The sequence below is a fragment of the Camelus bactrianus genome, chromosome 27, assembly GCF_048773025.1.
Source record: "Camelus bactrianus isolate YW-2024 breed Bactrian camel chromosome 27, ASM4877302v1, whole genome shotgun sequence".
NCBI classification, from domain to species: Eukaryota; Metazoa; Chordata; class Mammalia; order Artiodactyla; family Camelidae; genus Camelus; species Camelus bactrianus.
In genome coordinates this window covers 32937029-32957461 of record NC_133565.1, presented here as the reverse complement: position 1 = coordinate 32957461, position 20433 = coordinate 32937029, and the positions used below count along the sequence as shown (strand labels likewise).

Genomic DNA, 20433 nt, shown 5'->3' with positions numbered 1-20433 from the left:
GTGTGGACGGGGCCAGGCACAGAAGGGCTAGCCATGAAGACAAGCAGCTCGGGTGTCCCATGAGGCGGCAGGTCTGAATAGCCCTAAAAGGCACCCGGGCCCTGCCCCGCCCAGCCCCTTCCCCCTCCACTGCCCCCTGCACCTCTCAGCCCCAAGGAATCTAAGGGGAATGGCCTGCTGCAGTTAGCCAGGCAGCACTTGCTATCTTTCCGGCCTTGTCACTCGCTGGGACTGGTTGCTGTTGGGCTGTACGTGCCCAATAGCTCTAGTTTACTGAAGGCTGTTGAGCGTGAGAGAATCAAGGCAGGCTCCTAGGGCTGGCGAGGCAGCACCTCTCCTCGGCCTACAGAGCAATTTACCACAGAGCACAGGACTCCGTCATTCAGCTTTATTTTAGTGCTGGTTTTTGGTTCCCCAAGAGCTGCATGAGTGATAGTCTTGGCCACCTAACTGGGGCCCCTTGGGGATTGGGCACAGTGGGCAGGATGCCTCTAGGGAGAGCTAAAGATAGAGGAATCATGCTTATCTTTACTACCACTGGAGAAGGCCCAGGCTGAGGGCAGGAAGAGGCTCCAGTGCCACCTGGGAAGAGGGAGAGGCTTGGGCATCAACTCCCAGTGGCCCCTCAACAAGGCCGTTACCTCCAGGGCCACTGTGACTTACTGGAGCGGGCAGTCTTCTACGTCATTTTTCACTGTACCCAATCAGGGGGCCTAACTGCATCAACAGGCAGCCAGAACCTGTTTAAATGGTTGCTTACCAGAATGTCTGTAATCCAGCACTGCTCCTCAGATTACGGCCCTGCCTCTAAAGAGAGGGCCCCATTTTTGGAGCTTCTTGGCCCTGAGAATGAGCAGAGGCTCAGGAAGGATACACAGCGCAGGATTCACAGTTACTGGCCTTCTTCCCCTGCTGGAAACAATTTTACATTTGAAGGAAGGAGGATGGGAGGAAGAGAGGGACCAGCCCTCTCTGCCCTGCCTCATCTGTTCCTGGCTATGCTCCTGTAAGAAAAGTGGTAAGTAGCCTGAAACCCATGTTATCAGGGCCTACCCTGTGTCCATGATTCTTGGCAAGCCCTTCCACTCACCCCCTTAACAGACTGGGTGAGCACAGAGCAGAAGGAAGCCTAGCGCCCTGAAAAAGGCTTTAAAGCACAAGCCTTTTGTAAGGGCCCCTCCCAGGAACTCTAGGGCACGGTTACCAGCCTCCCGGGCCCAGGCCTGCAAGCGTTCTGGGGCTCTGCCTTAGGATCCAAGCAGCAGTGTTCCTAAGGCTGAGCCCCACCAGCTAGCTCATCCAGAACTAGCCTCATTTTGGCAACCTTGAGACAGGGAGCTGGCCCCGAGCCTACTTATCTAGAGAGGACAATCATAAAGGGTTCAAGGCCCAGGTACTGTGAAAGCCAGGGTGGAGCCCTACTCTGGGATCACAGCTGCAGAGGACCATTTCAGGGGAAGGGCAGAAGAAAATGGGGCTATGTGTGTGCCCGCAAGGAGGTGAGGGGGAGTGGTGGCCTAGGACAGAAGCACCAGGGAGCCTCTTCTGGCTCAGCACCAGGCTCCCCCAGGGGCCTCCCCAATACTGAACAATAAACCTGCACCCTGAGGGTCTGGCCCGACTAGGCAAAGGCTCAGCCCCCAGCTAGAGAGTATGGGGTTGGGGGGCACTGCTGGCAAGGTGGGCACTGTGGTTCTGTCGTAACATAACCTTACACTACCTGTGCTGAAGACAACAAAAAAAAACACAAAAAATCCCAATATAGTAAAACCATTCTGATTCCACCTCCCTTCCCTGCCTCTCAGAGCAATGGAGTGGAAAGGAGGAAGGACTCTTGGGAAAAAAAAAAAAAAAAAAAACCCAGCATAAAACCTGGATCAGCTCGGGACAAAGGGTCAAAAGCCCCCAAATGAACTTGTGGTGGGGCTCAGGGAAGGCCTCAAAGCCCTCACATTGAATGGAGAGCGCAAGTCTGCCCTCTAGTGGACAGCACGGCGCAGCCAGTTCTACATGATCAGAGGAAGGGCTGCCTGGCTGCGGGGAAGCAGGGGAGGCAAAGCCACAAGCTCTGGAACAGAGTGAGCACAGGCCTCCAGACAGGACTGCCCCACCCCTTGAGGTGCTCGCCCAGGCCCAGCGGCCGTAAACCTGAAACACAGTCAGAGCTGCCTAAGTCTGTAAACAAAGCCCCACCTGGCCACGCAGGGGGCAGGGTGTAGAGATGCCTGGAGCCACGGTGCACACTCAGCCTGCCACCCGCCCTGCACACCCAGTGGGAAAGCCTTCCCTGGCTAAGGGCAGGTGACAGGTCAGTTTTAAATATGATCTGTTCTCTCATAGAACAAACCCAAAAGAAAAAATCTTAACAAGGTCCATGAAGCTTCAAATCCTTAAGGCGTTCGTTGTCAAGTTCAGTGTCAGGAGCAGCAGGGGACTGCAGGGTCCAGCCTGCCCAGAGCCCCTCTAGGCAGAGTGCAGTGGGATGACAAACTTGCACCCAAAGGGTGAGTGGTAGTTGATGCCCACCTCCTGGAATACCTGCTGAGGAATGCCGATGTCGCACAAGTAGACGCGGCCCGCGTGCTCCCCCAGAGGCAGAGGCAGGCCCAGAGCCAGTGACCACTTGGCATCAATGCCCTGTTCTACTTCATGCACAGGAGGGTCTATGCTGAGTACTGGTGCCCGGTTCTGGTTGGCCCATGCCACAGCTGCCTTGTACCAGGGCTGATCTCGCAGGAAGGCGTTCTCAGGGCAATCCAGGCAGTTGATCACCAGGTCCACGGGGCTAGTGGGCAGATCTGCAGGTGGAAAGAGTGTCATCTGAAAACCCCTATAAAGTAGAAAGCAGCCCAGGCTGGGACTAGAATCTAGGTGGCCCCAAGTATGTCTTGTTCAGACACCACTCCAGTGCCCCTCCAGAGGGCAGCCTTCTCAAAGCGGGACTGGGACTCAGGCCTGGGAAGTTCCAAGGCCTGGCTGAGCTGAGTTCCAAGACCAAGGGCATGTCAGCTCAATGGACCACTGTCTTCATGGAGCTCCTAGGCTCCAAGCACTATCCTGCTGGGTGTGCAGAGCTTCTTGGGACATTCAAGGCCATTGACTCGGCTGCACATCTGACTAACTCCCTGGTAAATTATGAGCTTTGGGAAGGTGGGCTCTATTGCCAAGTCAGCCCTCACGGGGAGGCTGTGCCCAGGACCCAGGAGAAATGGGCTGATGCCATTTGCTGATGGGCAAGAGCATGCTCACTCACTCTACCCGAGGCTGGCCTTGCTGGCCCCTTTCACTATCTCATGGAAATGGGTCCTTCTTCAGACAAACCTTAAGAATGGGGAAGGAACTGACTACTTCTCCCAGGTCTTTATAAAGGCTTCTCTGCTCTAACCAGGCCTCTGAGACAGTATAAGAACAGACATCTCAAAAAGTATGTATGTGTTGACCAGCCTAAGAAGTTAAACTCAGAACAGCAGAAATCAGACCAAACTCAAGAGTAGTATCCTCAGACCTGCCTCCTGGAGCAGTTGGGATGGGAAGGCTTTTGGGCAGCCAGACGAAGAACTGCCTGGAAAAGGGCATCATGTTATACATCTCAAGAGAGGGAGCCCACATACCAGAACCCCTTCCCAGGTACCAGCCTAAAGTAACACTATTTCTCAATTAGAGACTCATGGTTTCCTTACTCAGAAGGGGCCCCTGTGGGCAGGAGGGTGGTGTCCCTGTGGGCCCTGAGGATCTCAAGAGTGGGAGTGGCATCTTATCTTCTGCATGCCCACAGGAGTCTGCAGGTAGAAGACTGAGGTTCTGGCCCAGGTCTGGCCCCAATTTGCCATGTGATCCCTGGCAAGGCCCTTTCTTTGGGCCATATTGGCTCTCTCCACTTCAAACTCCATTGTTCTCACTTAATCCCACTCTAATCAAACTCTGCCCCACCACTCCACTTAAAACTGTCAGGATCATGAGGGGCTTCCACACTGCTAAATCCACTAGTCAAGTCTCAGTCTGCATTTGAACTTAACCTAGAATGGCTTGCTGATACAGCTGATCACACCTTCCTCTCTTTACTTGCCTTTCAGGTACCAGACCCCGGTTTTTCTTCTCTTTCACTGACCACTCTTTCCCTGTCTCCTTAGCTGGTCTCTCAAGTTCCTGACTTCTGTACTAAGAACTCAGTCTAACAACATCTCTATCTACTCCCTCTTCCTAGGAGGTACCTTGTCCAGGCTCATTATGGTTTTAAATACCACCCACATACTTGTAACTCCAGACTGGATCTCTTCACTTAACTCCAGATTCATCTATATCAACATTTCCACCTGTATATCCAACAGGCATCTCTAAGCTTCTGTTCTTTTCCCCAAAACCTCCCCCACAACTCTTCCCACCTCAGTGATGATACCATCCTTCATCCTTCCAGTTACTCAGGCCAAACACCTTGGAGTTATTCTTAATCATTCTCTTTCTCTCATCCTCTACAGCCAATCTGTAGACTCTTATCTTCAGAACTGATTCAGAGACTAATCACCTTTTACCACTTCTACCATTACCATGCTGTCTTAGCCACCATTTCTCTCCAATTTATCACAACAGCCTCTTTGGTTGGGGGAGGGGTATTGGTTATTTACTTATTTAAATGAAGGTACTGGGGACTGAACCCAGGGCGTCATGCATGCCAAGCACGCACTCTACCACTGAGCTATACCCTCCCCCACAATAGCCTCTTACTACCTCTCCTTAGTAAACCTACAGTCTACTCTCAAATCAGACTCACAATGATCATTTGGAAGCTGAGTGGGACTGTACCTTTCTTGCACTTATTCCTCCAGTGACTCTCCATCTCACCCAGAGTAAAAGTTCAAACCTTTACTGTGATCCACAGGCCCCTTAAGACCAGACCCTGCAACGTCTAAGTCTGCTACCCCTACCCAACCCCCCAGCATTCTCTATCTCTCTTCCCTGCTTGTCTCCGTAACACGTGCTATTATCTGACCTGCCAGAAATGTTAGACATGTTGTTTGTCCTAACCAGAATGTTCAGCTCCACAGAAGCATGGATTTAAAAAAACCCAAAAAACTATCTCCATGTCCCCAGTGTCAGGAACAGTGCCTATTATGTAAATATCTGTGAAATGAACAAACGGACCCCCAGCTCTCCAACTGAGTAGCGGGAGAGGAGGACTGTGAAGGGACAGGGAGTAGGCGAGTTGATTTCGTTACACACTAAACTCCTCACAAGCACAGCACTCTTTACACTCATGGTGCTTTTCCACCCATCACCACTGGGCGGCACCGACAGACCACGAAACCACCAAGGAGGGAGGAGGCCTCAGCCCTGCCCTGCGCAAAGTGCTCACCTTTGAGGCTAGACACTTGTTGCCCTTGGGTCTTGCTGAAGAGAGAGAGCTCGTTGGTGATGGATTCCAGCATCTTCACAAAGTTGGGCAGGAAGAGGATGACCTGGACATCATGGTTGGCTAGGTGCCTTCCACAGCTGATACCCTGAGCCCCCTTCACGTGGGGCCCACAGAGCAGGGCCACTGTAGGCCTCTGGTGAACATTTTTGGGATTCAACCTGGAACAGAAGGTAAAGAAGCATCATCAGACACAGGCTTGCCAAAACCCTTGAGCCATTACCAGACAAGTGCCTCTCGGCACCTGTTGCCCTCAGAGTTCTTGATGGTGCCAGGTTCCAGAGGGGGACAAAATCCACTGCAGGCCAGGTCTACAGGTAGCATTCCCATTGCCCCACACCCCAGTGTCACTTCATCTGCTGGATCCTTTCACTGGGTAGTTCACCCAGATCTTGTTCCACATAACACTGTTGCCAGAACATTGCTTTCTGACCAAGAACACTTAACTGTTCTCACTGTGAGACCTATTAGGGCCAAACTCTACTTATCAAAGAGGCTTTTCCACCTTGGCAGCCTTCTCTGCTCTTCTTCCTCACATGCCTGCACCAATGGAGCAAGACCAGTCTCATCATTCTCTCCTGCACTTGTAAGGTTCTTTCTTGCTTCTGCTCAAGCGATTTCCCCTGCCCAGAAAGCCTTTCACTTGTGAAGCTCTGACCTACCTTTTCTTTGAGATTCAGCTCCAGGCTTACCTCTTCTAGGATTACTCTGGCTCAACTCCTAAGCTCACAGCAAGTACCAAAAGAGGACAGTTCTAAATCATCCTCCATCAGCTGCCAGTCCAAGTTCTCTTTACTGAGCTGCCAGTAAGCTAATAAGGACAATGTTGCAGATACTAATAGTACCTATTTCACAGGATGCTGGGTGCATTAACGGATGTGAAGGACCTAGAACAGGAATCGACACACAGGAAGAGTACTCAGCCGACACTGGCATTGTCACAGTGCTGCTCACAGAGGACGCAACAGGCCAGGGCTTCCCAGCCTCCTAGGCTGGTAGCTGCCATGGACACCCACTTCCTAACGAAGGCACTTCCAGCTTCTTCCCAAAGCTGAGACCCCTCTGGCCTCAGAGAAGGCACAAGTAAGCAAGTTTGGAAAAATCGCCCTAGAACTGTGCCCAACTCACAGGCAGCGCAGCCTGCCCCCCAGGGCAGGAAGAGATAGGGAGATGAACAGCAAGAAAGAAGCTTAGGTCCCTGCTTAAAGGTGGAGGAGTGACAGTCACTTACTGGTTTCCCAAGGGAGGAAGATGACAGATGCTGTCAAGCCAAAGAGGAAAGCCCCACCCTCCAAATAAATTTAGGGGAATTTGGTAAGTACTCTACATATAAATAAACCAAGCCATTCATTTCCCCCACCATATTTGCATCTTAAGGAAATATGATGAGTACTTCTCCACTCACCACAGATACTGCAGAGCTCTGGCACTGACTCACACGTGTCTGTTCCCTAAACGACTCTTCCTCTCACAGGGTCATCCCCCAACAGATGACTCAAAGCAGACCCCAGAACCCACATACCCAACAGCAGGGGTCAGAGCACAGGCCCTGGAAGCACACCTATCGGGACTGGAGCCCCGGCTCCACCAGGTACCAGCAGTGTCGCAGGGGCAACTCTTTCCATTCTCTGAGCCTTAGCTTGTTCATCTTAAAACCAGGGTTACAATTTACCTTCGAGGTGAAGCTCTGAGGATCAAATTAAATGCTGTTGCGAAAGCACGGTAAAAAAAATGCACGGCACCTGATGTACATGAACCGACCACTATGGAATCTTTCTCAAAGGAAAACCAGCAGCTGCTGCAGAGGGCAGCACAGGGCCCTTCTGAGAGGTCAGACTCTGAGAGAACAGCAGGGCACAAGGACACCCAAGAAGCTGACTCGAGAGGAATGTGACTTGGTGAGGACATTCAGATCCTGCTCCAAAACTGTTTTGGGGAAGACACTCAGTGGTCTCAAATACTCCCAGGAAGAGCTTATTCCAAGAGCTGCCCCAGTGGCTGCTCTGGGAGGAGGTACAGCAGTCACCAGACCCCAAGGCCAGATCTTCCTTCAGAGGAAAGCTGGCACTACTGTCTCCTCTGAGGTCTCCACTGGCTCTTTCCTCGCACAGGAGAGGCCAGGGATCCAGCAGGGTTGGGAAGCAAGGGACAAGGAGGGATGAACACAACTCTATAGAGCGAGGGGAGCGGAGAAGCAAAGAGGGGAAACCTCACAGCCAGCTTGGGAACCTTCAGATGCCACTCACCTACTGGGTGCCAACGTCCTCCTGTCACCTCTGATTCTGCTTGACCTCTCAGCACCACCACTGCTGACCACCCCTTTACTCCTCAAACACCATTTCTTTGTTTCTTAAACACTACCATCCTGGTTCTCTTACCTCTCTGGCTTTAAACTTTCTTAGCCATTTTGGAAAGCTCCTCATCTCTTAACTATGCTTTAATGCTGATGCCCCCCGAATTCGACCCTAGGCCCTTCCCTCCCCTTGCATCCTCTCCCTGGGGGAGCACATCTGTCCTTACACCACACGAGCTGATGACGTCCAGATCTCCATCTTCTGCTCCGATCTTTTTCTAGACGTCAGATCCAGATTGCTAATGGTCTATCTGAGTATCTTACTGGCCTCCTAAACTCAACATATCCAAAACAAAATCCACCATCTCCCTTGGATGTGCTCTTCTTCCCACAGTCCTTATCACAGTGAATGCCATCACCATCCAACCAGGGGTGTCCATGCTAGAAAGCTTTCAGTCCAGTGATCGCCGACACTCCACCTTCTATCACCTCCCATATCCATTCAATTATCCTGCCCAGTTGATTTTACTTTTTTAAAAATCCCCCATCCATCCACTGCTCTGAGCCCTACTTCCCAGCTGGGGGCCACCATCATCTGGCTGCTGGCTCAGTTTTCTGTTACAGTTTTCTAATTGGTCTCACAACTTCCAGTCTTGCCTCCATTCAACCTACTCAGCCAAAGTCATCTTTTTAGACACAAGACTAACCATGTTACAGCTCTTCTGAAATGCCTTCAGTGGCTCCCTATCACTCAGCTGTACCAAAGCCCTACTTTCTAGCCACACAAAATGACTTACAGATCCCCACCACTTCCACCGGCTCTCAGTTCTCTCTGCCCTTGGCACATGCTGCTCCCTAGACCTAGACTACTCTTCCCCATTGCTGCCTGCCCCTGGGTCTCCCCCTTGCTCTGTGTGACTCAGCTCGGATGCCCCTGCTCTAGGAAGGTGACTGGCTTCTCCAGCCTGGAGTAGAAATGTGGTTTCTGTTTCCTTTACCATAGCACTGCACTTTCTGGAGACCTCACGAGGCTACTGAAGGGCAGGAGCAGCATTTTACTATTGTTTATATCCCTAGCCCTAGCATAAGGCCTGGCACGTGGTATCAATAAATGTCCACAAAAAAATTAAGCACTGCTCCTGGTACATCAGTCCAAGTGGAAAAGTACCAAAGTCCAGCTCTCACACCCAGTTGTCAGGGTAGTCCTAGAAGTTCTCAGGTACGGGACTCAGAACTGATCTTTATCTCAGCCCCTTTGAGTGAATGATGAGTTCCAAAGGCTGGGTCTCCAGAGATTCTTAGAAGGCAGGCCTCTGGTAGTCAGCAGGAGTCTCAGAGCCAGCTGTTACCAGAAAGGAGAGGTCAAAGGGTGCTTTGCTGAGAAGAATGAGGACTTCCAGGAGATGGGTGAGAGGGGCAAACAAAAATCTTGTAGCATTCAGGAAAGTGACTCCATAGAGATACTCACATCAGAGGAGCAGCATCACTCCACACTCAGCCCCCATCAATCAGGAGGCATTTACCTGTTGGGTCCTCCAAGCAGGGTCAGAGCCATCTGACTGGCACACACGCCTGTCATCTCCAGCCTCCGCTCCAGGGTCAAGCCATGCTTCTCAGCCACAGACAACAGCTTTTTATGCAGCTCATAGGAAACACTTGGGACAACCAGGCCAGAGTCTGCAGTTCAGAAGGTGAGGAGAAAGGGATAGTGATTAAAGTGATTACAGGAAACCCGGTCCACAAATGGGTGTACTTATCTGTGAAAGCCAAGACTTTAAGGCTGATCCTCCCCAACCCACCCACCTAACCTAGGACCGAGGCATGCTCTGCAGCTCTCCAGAGCTCAGGCAGTGGATGGGGAACTGGGTAACAACTTGTTCAGGTTCCCACAGAGCAGGGGCGAACTTAAGCTCTCTCAGGAGTTTTAGCTTTACACCATGGAGGCCAAATCCACCAAGATGCATTCAGTACTACCAAGAAAAGGCTGCAATCTACCAACCACACTAGGGTAAAACATGCTTTTCTCAAAGAAGGGGAAATGCCATCCCTGACAGTGGGGTTTTCCTCATAAGCAGACCCCTTATCCTTCCCTCAAAATAGAACAGATGCCGGCCGACCCTCCTGAGCCTCTGGTCCCAGCTGCTCAACTTCAAGGCAGAATGACTTGTTCACCCATCTGCTTCCCACATCCTCTTCCTCCCACTCTCCTCTACCAGGCCCCTCCTTTTGGCTGAAGAAGTTCAACTAGCAACTTGTCTTCTCAAATAATTTGTCATTTTCTCCCCATTTGGTGTAAATGTAACCCAATACTCATACCACAGGGAAAGAGTACGTGGAACCTAACCTATGGCTTGCTTTAAGCTACTCAGAAGAATTTTGAATATTTTGTTCACCACAAATAAAGAGAGCTCTATAAAGGTTAGGGAGACTCAGAGTCATCGGAAGTACACCCTGGGAAGTACTGGGTTTTACAAGGCCAAAGTCTGCAGCAGCCGGTACACGAGAAGGAGACTACAATATTACATGCATCAGTGCCAAGAGGCCATTTCAGGGCCCAGGATGCCCGGACACGAAAGAAACAGCAAAGTCAAAACCTATGGTCTGTAATGGGCAGCTTTTGCCTTGACGACCATGGCCAGCTTACAAATGCTAAAGCCACTGCGCTGGCCCCCAAAGAGCAAATTCTTTGCCAAAGAGCCCCATTTGGCCTCACTGGCTGACCAAGAAATACAGATTCCAATCAGCAAGTCATCGCGCAACTGCATGTAACTAGTTTTGGCTGGCTGGATCACAGGCCTTTTCAGATCCTGTGTCTCATCTACAGTGGACTGTAAACTCCTCAAAGTAGGGAAATAAGCCTTTTACTTCCTCAGCCCCCACCTAAGCTATATTGTCTCAGCTACATTTATTTATCAACAGAGGCAAGTTCTCATCAGGTACTCAAATACATAAATGATACAAACCTAGTGTGCTGTTTCTGGTGTGGCCTGACTCTAAGGCAGAGGTTTTCAGAAAGTTCATCATCCCATTGATTCCAGAGCCCTGTGAAGAAAAACTTCTCTTCCTCACTGACTATTTCAGGAGAAATTTCCTGAGGTTCTATCAGGTGTCTAGTCCTGCTTACATGGATTCTTAAAACCAACCACACAGAATTAGGCTGTGGTTGTACATTTTAACAGGAATCCAAGCAAAAAGATGGAACCACCAAGTACCCAGGAGGTCTGTAGCCTATCAAGGGAAGGCAAATAATAACTTAATGTACTAATGTAATAAAATAAAAACCATCTACATGTCAAAATGAACACTATCCTGCTGGTTAATGAAGCCCCTCCACCTGTCTGAGTCCCACTCCCGCCTAGGGCAGAGCCAACAAACAGGGCCACCAGAGCTCGCTTGTCTCTCCTCTCACTCTTTCTGAAACGTCAACGTCCCAGGTGCCAATGCTGGAGGCTGTAGCCTGACCTTGCATTTTTTATGACCTGCTCCAGACATGCGCATAATATCAGAACTAATTAGGAACCACTGATAGTGTGAAAAGGCTGAATGAGTTCTCAGGAATCCTAAGCCACCAACAACACTAAACCTGTCAGACAAGTCACGCACCTGCTTGCTTCAAAAACCCTCTTTGCCTGCAGAGTCACGCGAGGGAGAGCTGTCCCTCAAGCCTGTGCATTTCTTCACCTATTTATTCCCTTTCTGCTGAATCTGAAACAGGTCAGGGCAGTGGGTCTTGGGCCTGCCACCCCACAAATCAAACTTTCTTTCCGTGCCTAGGTCCTGTACTGTGCGCACAGGCACCCGCTCCGTTTCTGAGGGCTCTCCAGGGGGCAGGCTGAGCATCTTCTGCTGCCTTTCTCTTCACAGTCCCTAGGAGTACAAACTCATGGTACAGGCAGAGGAGAGCTTACCCTGTCCTGGCTGGCTGGCTGGTGCAGCTGGAAATTATGTGTTTATTACATCTCCCTGACTTGTGTTGGTGGGAAAGGGCCCTGCAGATGAACTGGCACGTTTTGCAGCCCAGGGAAAGACAGGGCCAGGAATTCCTCCTGCTCAGTCTGCCAGTTGCAGGGTCTAGGACTCCACTGCACTGCTTCTCTGGAAGGAACATGCAAGCACCACAAAATGTTGCTTTTCAACATTTACACACAAAGTCCAACCAGTCAGACAGGCTTATCAGAAACAGGCAGAGGGAATAAAATAAACTTCAAAGGAAGAGAACCAAGAACATAGCGTGTAAATTGCAAACAATAACATCGCCAAATCCTGAACATGGGCCAAGCCTAATTATGTTTGGGTTGGAAAGTGGATCTTTATTGTTTGGAAACCAAGGCAGTAAAATCAGTTGGTAGGGCTTCTCTTAATATTAATATGTATTTTACAGCTGTCAGTGAAACAAGAGAGAGAGAATCACAGCCAGTTTGTGACTAGAAGAGCACCTCCTGGGATCTGACTAACCTTAGGGTATCACGGAAAACAGCTTAAGCACACCCAATGCAGGCCAGGAGAGAAGGCGCCTCCTCCCCACACAACTCAATCGACAGCCTGAGGCCAAGGCCATGGTCCCTCGCAGCTCAGACAGCACACATGCAGCTGCAGCCTGCCCCTTCTTCATGTCTGTGTCAGTTTCTCACTGTTTGCTCCCGTACGTACCATCTCGGGCCTTTCTCTCCTTTATGGACTCACACGCATGCTCTCACACCCTCCATCCCACCTGCCCACCCTCAGACAGCACCACACCCCAGCCTGCTCCAGCAGCACACATACATCCCTCCCTGTCCCTCAAACTCCCCAGCAGTTCTGCTGTGCAATGAGGCTCCCACAACAAAGTGTCACCTCCAACCTAAACTCCGCCCTCACACTGACATGGCCTTTCACTTGGAAAGACTGCACATGTCCCATGTCTTATCAGTGAGGATCACAGCTCATTAACAGGCATGGAGATTTCTTCAGAACTATGAGCTCTGGTTCCGTTCTGTGGTGTCGCACAGCTGGGTGGCAGTATCACTCCACTTCTTTTCTGGACTATAAAACCACTGGTAAGTTCATACCCTCGGCCTCCATAACCTTGTATTAAAGCTACCACAAAACACAATCAAGTCTATCTTTGAAAGAAGAAAGTGTTACAAGAAGCCTAAATACTCCTAACACTTTTTTTTTTTAATTAATAAAAGATTGGGGGGGGGGACTAGATTTATTTATATATTTTCAGAGGAGGTACTGGGGATTGAACCAGGACCTCATGCATGCCAAGCATGAGCTCTACCACTTGAGCTATACCCTCCCTGCTCCTAATACTCTTTATTAGGGGCCACAAGGCCTCCCATGATCTGGCCCCTGTATACATCACCCCATTTCCCCTGGACCTCAACCCACAACACACTCCAGGCATCTTGGCTGCCTTTTGGTTCCTAAGTACTCCAGGCTCCGTCCGGCCCCAGGAAGCACACCCCTCACAGGCTTTCCCTCTTCTGGCACTCTCTTCTCTCTTCCCATGCTCCCCACACCACACACGGCTGGTTCCTCATTCTTCAGGTCTCAGTTTAAATATCTGTCTCAGCACGCTGCTTGCTTCCCTCATTGTACTTAATACAATTTATAAATAACTCCTTTTGCTTTTTGGACTATCAACTTCCCTAGACTGCAAGCTCCATGAGGGCAGTAACAGTGTCTATCTTGTTCACTGCTGTACCCTCTTCTCCACTGTGCCTTCAGTGCTGGAACACTGCCTGGTGGTGGGGCTACATAAACATATGTTGAATTAGTGACTGAGCAGGAAGGAAACCTGTGTATAACAGCCTCGGGGCATTTCACTCTGCAGCTTTGCAAGAGCCCAGCTATAACCAAAGGTAAGTGTGGATAAGCTGTTTCTGACTTTCTCCACTTCTTCCTTGTCCCGTTAATAACTAGACCACCCTCCTATCTACACTGGACCTCATACCTTCAAGTTAAAGCTCTATTAGAACAAGCTTTGGACTCCAGAAGTAACGGGCTTTCTGACAAGATTATTCATTAATTACAAAGGGAAAAAGTATCTTTACAAAGAAAAAAAATCTGGTGGACAACTTATCAACACCTTGTCACCTTATCAAGCGATCAAATAAGCCTCAGTAACGGGACAAACTGACATTGTGTACGCTATGATGTGATGCCTTGAGAGAGACAAAAATGTTTAACGTGAATCATATCAAAAGGAAGCAATCAGTAAATCAAAACTAAGGGGTATTCTGCAAATCAACTGGCCTAGACACTTGAATGTCAATACTGCAAAAGGCAACAAAAGTTGTGGGAACTGTCCTGAAAGAAAGAAATGAAAGAAACATGACAGCTAAATGTAACATGCAATGGCTGATTAAAAACATAGCTATACATTGTTTACAACAGCCAAAACTTGGAAGCAACCTAAATGTCCATCAACAAATGAATGGATAAAGAAGTAACACACACACACACACACACACACACACACACACACACACAGGAATATTACTCAGCCATAAAAATGAAACATTGCCATCTGCAGCAACACAGGAGGACCTAGAGATTATCATATTAAGTAACTCAGAGAAAGACAAATATATAATATCACTTATATGTGGAATTTTTAAAAAATGATACAAATGAACTTATTTACAAAACAGAAACAGACTCAAAGACATAGAAAACAAATTTACCGTTACCAAAGGGGAAGGGGGGGGCGGATAAATTAGGAGTTTAGAATTAACAGATACACACTACTATACATAAAATAGATAAACAACAAGGACCTACTATATAGCACAGGGATCTATATTCAGTATCTTGTAATAACATATAATGGAAAAGAATCTGAAAAAGCATATGTATACATATATATACATGTATATATAACTGAATCACTTCACTGTACACTTGAAACTAACACAATATTGTAAATCAACTATACTTCAACAACAACAAAATACAGCTATAAACGACATGATTGGGACAATTGGAAACTTTTGCATATGGGCTGTATATTAGGTAAAACCCTTGTATTAATTTTAAATTTCCTGAGAGCAATCCTGTTTTGTGGTTGTATCGAGCAGCATCCTACTAAATATGTATGGAAATATTTAGGGGTGAAATCAATGAATGCAAGTAAATGTCAAATTTTTCAGGTGTGTGTGTGTGTATACATATTATATAAAGTAAATGTGGCAGAACGTTAACTGATGAATCTAAATGAAGGGTGTATAGTTGTTTATTATACTATTCTAGCAACTTTTCTGAAAGTTTGAAATTTTTTCAATACAAAAAGTTGGGGAGAAAAAAAAGAGTTAAATGTCTCCAAATATAATAAAAAATGTTTGCAGAGTAATAATACATTAAGCCAGTGGTGGGGTGGGGAGTGGCAGGAAATAGAATAAATAAAGAGAATATGAAAACAAACCCTGTTCACAGTCTTACAACCTAGCTAGAAACAAAAAATATATATATGTGCACATATCAGAGAATACAAAACTAACTGTTATCCTGAGCACAAGTACAAAGTATGAATTTCAAACCAGGAGCTGCAGGTAGTGTCAAATGCTCAATCTGAACTATGCCTTGAAAGACAGGCAGGACTATAGTCACAAGAATAGAAGAGACAGTGCACCCCAGGGTGGGGAGGAGCCATGAACAAAGTTCCAGAGGCTGGAATGAGTGTGACATGACCAGATGAAAACTTCCCTGCCTGGGGCCCAGAGGCTGATGCGAAAGCTAGCTTAGAGCAGTGGGCAGGACCAGACTTCAGAAGGCACTGAAAGCCAAATTGCTTTATTCAGGATGAAGCTGACAGGGCTAGAAAATGAGGGCAGAAAAGCCATGTAGAACTGATTTCCAGGGACAAAGGGAACCTGTGGAGGAGCACAAAAAACTAAAAGGATATGACAATTTCAAGAATGACACTGAAGAAAGAAGAGGATATGGAACCAGAATAAATACTGAGGATAAAGGAAAACTCTTTGTCAGGACTGCTGCAGAAGGAAATACTATGTCTGTTATTAAACTAGAAAAATTCTTCCTGGTCATGAATTTTTTTTTAAGTCCAGTTGATTTACAATGTTGTCAGTTTCAGGTATAAAGCAAAGTCAAAGTTACACACACATATATATACATTCTTTTTCAGATTCTTTTCCATTATAGGTTATTATAAGACACTGAATATAGTTCCCTGTGCTATACACAGTAGGTCCTTGCTGATTTAGTCATGAGTTTTTATGAGAAGGAAGAGGCAAAGATAGCCACAAAGTTTCATGCTGTACACTTAAAGAATGGTGAATGCACCGAAAGAAACAGGAATGTTAAAGGCCTCAAGGATATTGGGGTTGTGGTGGTGGTGGTGAATGACTGACTTAGCTCTGATATGCTGAATCTAAGGAGGATGCTGGATACACTGGAATCAAACTCCTTCCTTGCTGTGGCTGGATACCTGCTGCTCTGAAATGGCAAGCGGCACATCAGCAAAGAAGTCACATTCGCAGAGACCAACTCAGTTTCTAAAATGACCAACTAGCACCTTCATTAAAACTCAGGTGTCAGGCCATGATGTGCTAGGCTCCAGATCCCTGGGCCCTTAGTCTGCATTTAAACTCTTAAAACTCTGGCAACAAGTGGCCATGAGACCTTTTCCAGTAGGAAGACTTTAGGAAGCACTGGGGGAAGAGTCTAAACCAAGACACCTGTTGTAACAGTACTGCTCTGAAGCCTCATGAGACTGCCAATGACCACAACCAAGCCCTCCGGGCCAATGACAAGTGTCCACCTGATTATCCAAGCCCAGAAACTCTGAAGGATTCCACATTAAAAGGACTGACCAGTCGGTCCACTCCTGGCACTGGAGAAACTGTTAGAACCTGAGGTTTCCAAAATCAACCAAGTAACTGTCAAAGAAGTCTGCCTGCAGACACGTAATTTCAGAAACTAGGCTCGTTAGCTCTGCTCAGTGAAAAGCTGTGGTGGCACTTGGTGCAGGAGCACAGGTGTTGGGACTGCAGGTTTTCTGGTCCAGGACACCTCCTAGAATTTACCTCCTCCTGTCTGCCCTGTGACTCTCTTAAGGTAAGAAAAGCAGAAGAGATGCTCCCTAGGAATGGCATCCCTGTAGCACATGGTTTAATCTGTAAACACAGCAAGGGGAATGAGGGGTAAGGGAAATCAAGGCAGGAACCCACGTGGGCTGGGTCCACTGCAGCAGACACCTGAGTCTCTGGGTGGGAAGGATTCTCATCAGGAGTCCATCAGCCGCTGAAGGTGGTCTTCACTACCCTCAGGTAAAATTCTTCAATGGTGACTTCTAAACTCAAAGATTTTTCCTTTCTGAATTCCTTTTGAACACATAAACCCAGAACAGATTTCCTGATTACCTATTCTTCAGGAAATAAAAACACTGCTAGTCTTAAAAGCATGAGGATGCTTCTTGAGGGACTCTTGGTGACAAGAAGCAGAGAAAGGCAGCCAGGGCTCAGAGGCAGAAATGGGAAGACAACTGCCAGCCTGGAATGGCGAAAGCCAAGCTTGTCCTGAGAGCAAGATACATCCCCACTGAACCTCAAAGACTTAGCTAGCCAAGGTGGGACGAGTAAAGAGGCCAGCCACAAAGCAGCAGGAGAAACCCAACTATGGCTTCAGCAGCTGCTCCCCTTCAGAGTAAGGGTCAGAACTGCTTTTAATGAGAGAACCGAGTGTGGGTAAGTGGTGCTGAACTCAGGGGGCTCAGACCGGAGTGTCTCACTCAAACTTTGACATAATCCTTTTGCAAGACAGTGAACAGTAACTACTGCAGATCATCCTCATACACTTGCTGCTCCCCAAATCTCAGCAGACACACAGTATGGAGGCAAAGGGACATCCTTCAGGCAAAGTAGATGGGACAACTGTGGAAATTCAGTGCCTGCACCAGCAGCGCCTCCTTCTGCTGCCTCCCATCAGACTTTCATAAACTTGAAGACAAATGGCAGAAGTTAAATAAGAACTCTACCCAAAAGAAAGGGCTCTTGAATAAACATACTGGAGAAGAATTTATTAGAAGCCAGGGAATGATGACTTCTAGACACTTTAAAAGACATTCCTGGTGAAAGGTTTACCAGAACACTTAACTCCAGCAAAATGGGGTAACAGTGCAACCTCACAGAGATGCTATGAAAATCAACTGAGATAAACACACGAGGTGCTTAGAAGGGTGCCCAGGACATACCAAATACCCGGTGAACACCCGATATTCTAACGCTGATTACAATGCTCCTTCTCCTGAACCAGGCCCCTACCCTTCCCTTTTTGCTACCTCTAAATCTTGCACACATTCCTAGTTTGTTTACACATCCGGTTACCCTATAAGCTAAGGCCCCTGAGGTGATGGACAATGATTTACTGAGAGTATCTAGAACAGTGCCTGGCACAGTGCAAAAATTCTGCAAACACTGATGCTTTGAAATAACCTTCCTGAGGCAGCCTCTGCAATTCACATTAAAGTCAAACAGTGACTGGGGGGGAGGGCATAGCTCAGTGGTAGAGCACATGCTCAGCATGCACAAGGTCCTGGGGTCAATCCCCAGCACCCTCCTCTAAAAATAAATAAACCTAATTACCTCCTCCCCTCAAAAAAAAAAAAATCAAAGTGATTGAATAATAATTATAAGCTGGTATTGCAATAGCTGCTTTTCCACATGCTCTCATTTAATTGACAAGTATCACCCCACTTTACAGACAAGGAAACAGGCTTGTTAGCCCCCATGTGAAGACGTAATTCAATCCTCTGACTCTACAGAAGCCTCCTCATTGAAGCTTTAATAATTTTTTTCCAGATAATCATTGTAAATCAATTTTTCGAAGCCTTTAATACTTAATAGCTCCATCTGTGTGGCAACTGTACTATTTGCTTTCTCTGGGCTCAACCACAAAACAACGCAGGAGGAAAAGTACAAAACCACGGAGACTTGGCCCATTACAAACTCCTGCAATCTCATCACAACTAGACGCTCACTGCCAGTCCTCTTGCCCCACAGTTTCAATGTCTTTGAATCCTCTTGTTCACTCAACTTTTCCACTTGTTTTCAATCATCAAATCCTATCAAATCCCCCTTTGTCACCTCTCTCACAACCTTGTCTTCCTTTGGACCTTCCAGTCAGAGGTCCAAACCCCTAGCACATTAGTTCTGTCAAAAGCCTAATTTATCTTCCTGCTCTGGTCTCTCCTTTAATTCTACTCTGAGTTCTATCATGAGACCAGTCTTCCTAAAGACTAACAAGTCTTCTTAAGAGAGATTTTGGATCATGTCATTGCTCCCTATGGTCATAAATGGCACACAGGCCCTCTGAGCTCCCATCCAAAGCTTTTTAAAATTCCTGCTACTCCCCTCTCTCCCACAAATCCCTGCCCTGCCCAAACCAGCCAAAGGCCAATCTCCCCCACGGCCCTTTACTCACACTATTCACCAGCACCTGCCCAGCCCACCCATGGATATTCCTCCTCTTCCTCTCTGGTGGAACCCTGCCCATGCTTCGAGGCTTCTGTCCTGCCCACTTTGCGAAGCCTTCCCTGATCAGCCCAGCCTTCAGGACCTCTCCTGCCTCTCAACACCCAGCACACTTAACGTCCACACTTTCTCTGGACTCCAGGCATATACTGGTATCTTCCCATTTTCTAGTACATTTTAGTAACTTGAATGCAAGGACTCTAAGACTTAACAAGTCTAGAGTGACTTAATGTGCAATGTTTTGACTGACCCAGTCTTAAATATTACTTTCACAATACTGTGAGTGTTGAGCAAAGCTTACCACTCCCCTCATCAGTGTTCTTCGGGGACCTCTCACCTCTGAACAGAGAGTGCTCACAGGCAGCTGGCATTTTATAGCCAAACTTATAGAACACACATGTGACCACTGGATACCATTACTGAGCAGGGCAGCTCATGCTGGAGGAATGTCTGACAATCTGCTGGAGACAGCAGCACCATTAAAGGACCCAAAGGGGCTTTCCAGAGAGAAAGGATTTGGGTTAGACAAAGAGCTAAATTTAGTTGCTTCCTGAATGTGTTTTCCCAATACACCTTTTATAACACTGCCCCCTCCGCCCCGACACACACACTGCTGGCAGAGTACTACCAAGAGGAACAGAGAACACCGGCTTAGAAACTGCTGACGCCACTCAGCATGCGGTTAGTGTGCAGGACCCCAGGAGCGAGCCGTCAGAATCCTGAAACCCAAGCCCAAGCCATTACCATGTGGGTAGTGAACATGTTGTTCTTTTGCTACTCTGGGAATGAGTAGAAAACAAGGTATTTGGGGTTCTAGGACACCACAAGGCTAGACTGAGGAGCTAGCCAAGCCACTCCCTACAACTGCTGACCTAAGCTGGTCTATTTCTGAGGGAATCCTAAAGAAAAAAGACTATGTAGTCTATTTGCCATGAAACTGCCCGTCTTCTACTGTATTCTTCTTTCTCTTTACTTATCCACATTCAGAAAAGGAAAGGAGATGTGACAGATAAGGTTTTCTGGGCCTCAATGTCCTAAATGTATAAAAATGAGAAAATTAAACCAGGGGATCAAGTAACCTATCACTAATATCTTATAGTCCTAGGTGGTCTCCTCACATATTCCGGACAGTCTGCCTTATTCTGATACTAACATTTGGATAGTAGATCCAACTGGAAAAGTGTCCCTAGCCTGGAGCCACCTGAATAGCACTCAGTAAAAACCTGCTCTGAGGCCTGTGCCTCGGAGCCGGAGCAGAG

General features: G+C 47.8%; 1 protein-coding gene across 2 annotated transcripts in view; it reads right to left on the bottom strand.

The window, feature by feature from the left end:
• Positions 1-373: 373 nt before the first annotated feature.
• Positions 374-20433, bottom strand: part of EDC3 (enhancer of mRNA decapping 3) — a 39467-nt gene continuing 19407 nt past the window's right edge. For both annotated transcript variants that reach the window (XM_074354169.1, XM_074354168.1), the window contains exons 5-7: positions 9224-9377; positions 5351-5568; positions 374-2798 (exon numbers count right to left, since the gene is read on the bottom strand). In XM_074354169.1, the coding sequence (XP_074210270.1) occupies positions 2464-2798; positions 5351-5568; positions 9224-9377 (707 nt within the window). In that variant the 3' untranslated portion in view covers positions 374-2463. The remainder of the gene's footprint in view (positions 2799-5350; positions 5569-9223; positions 9378-20433) is intronic.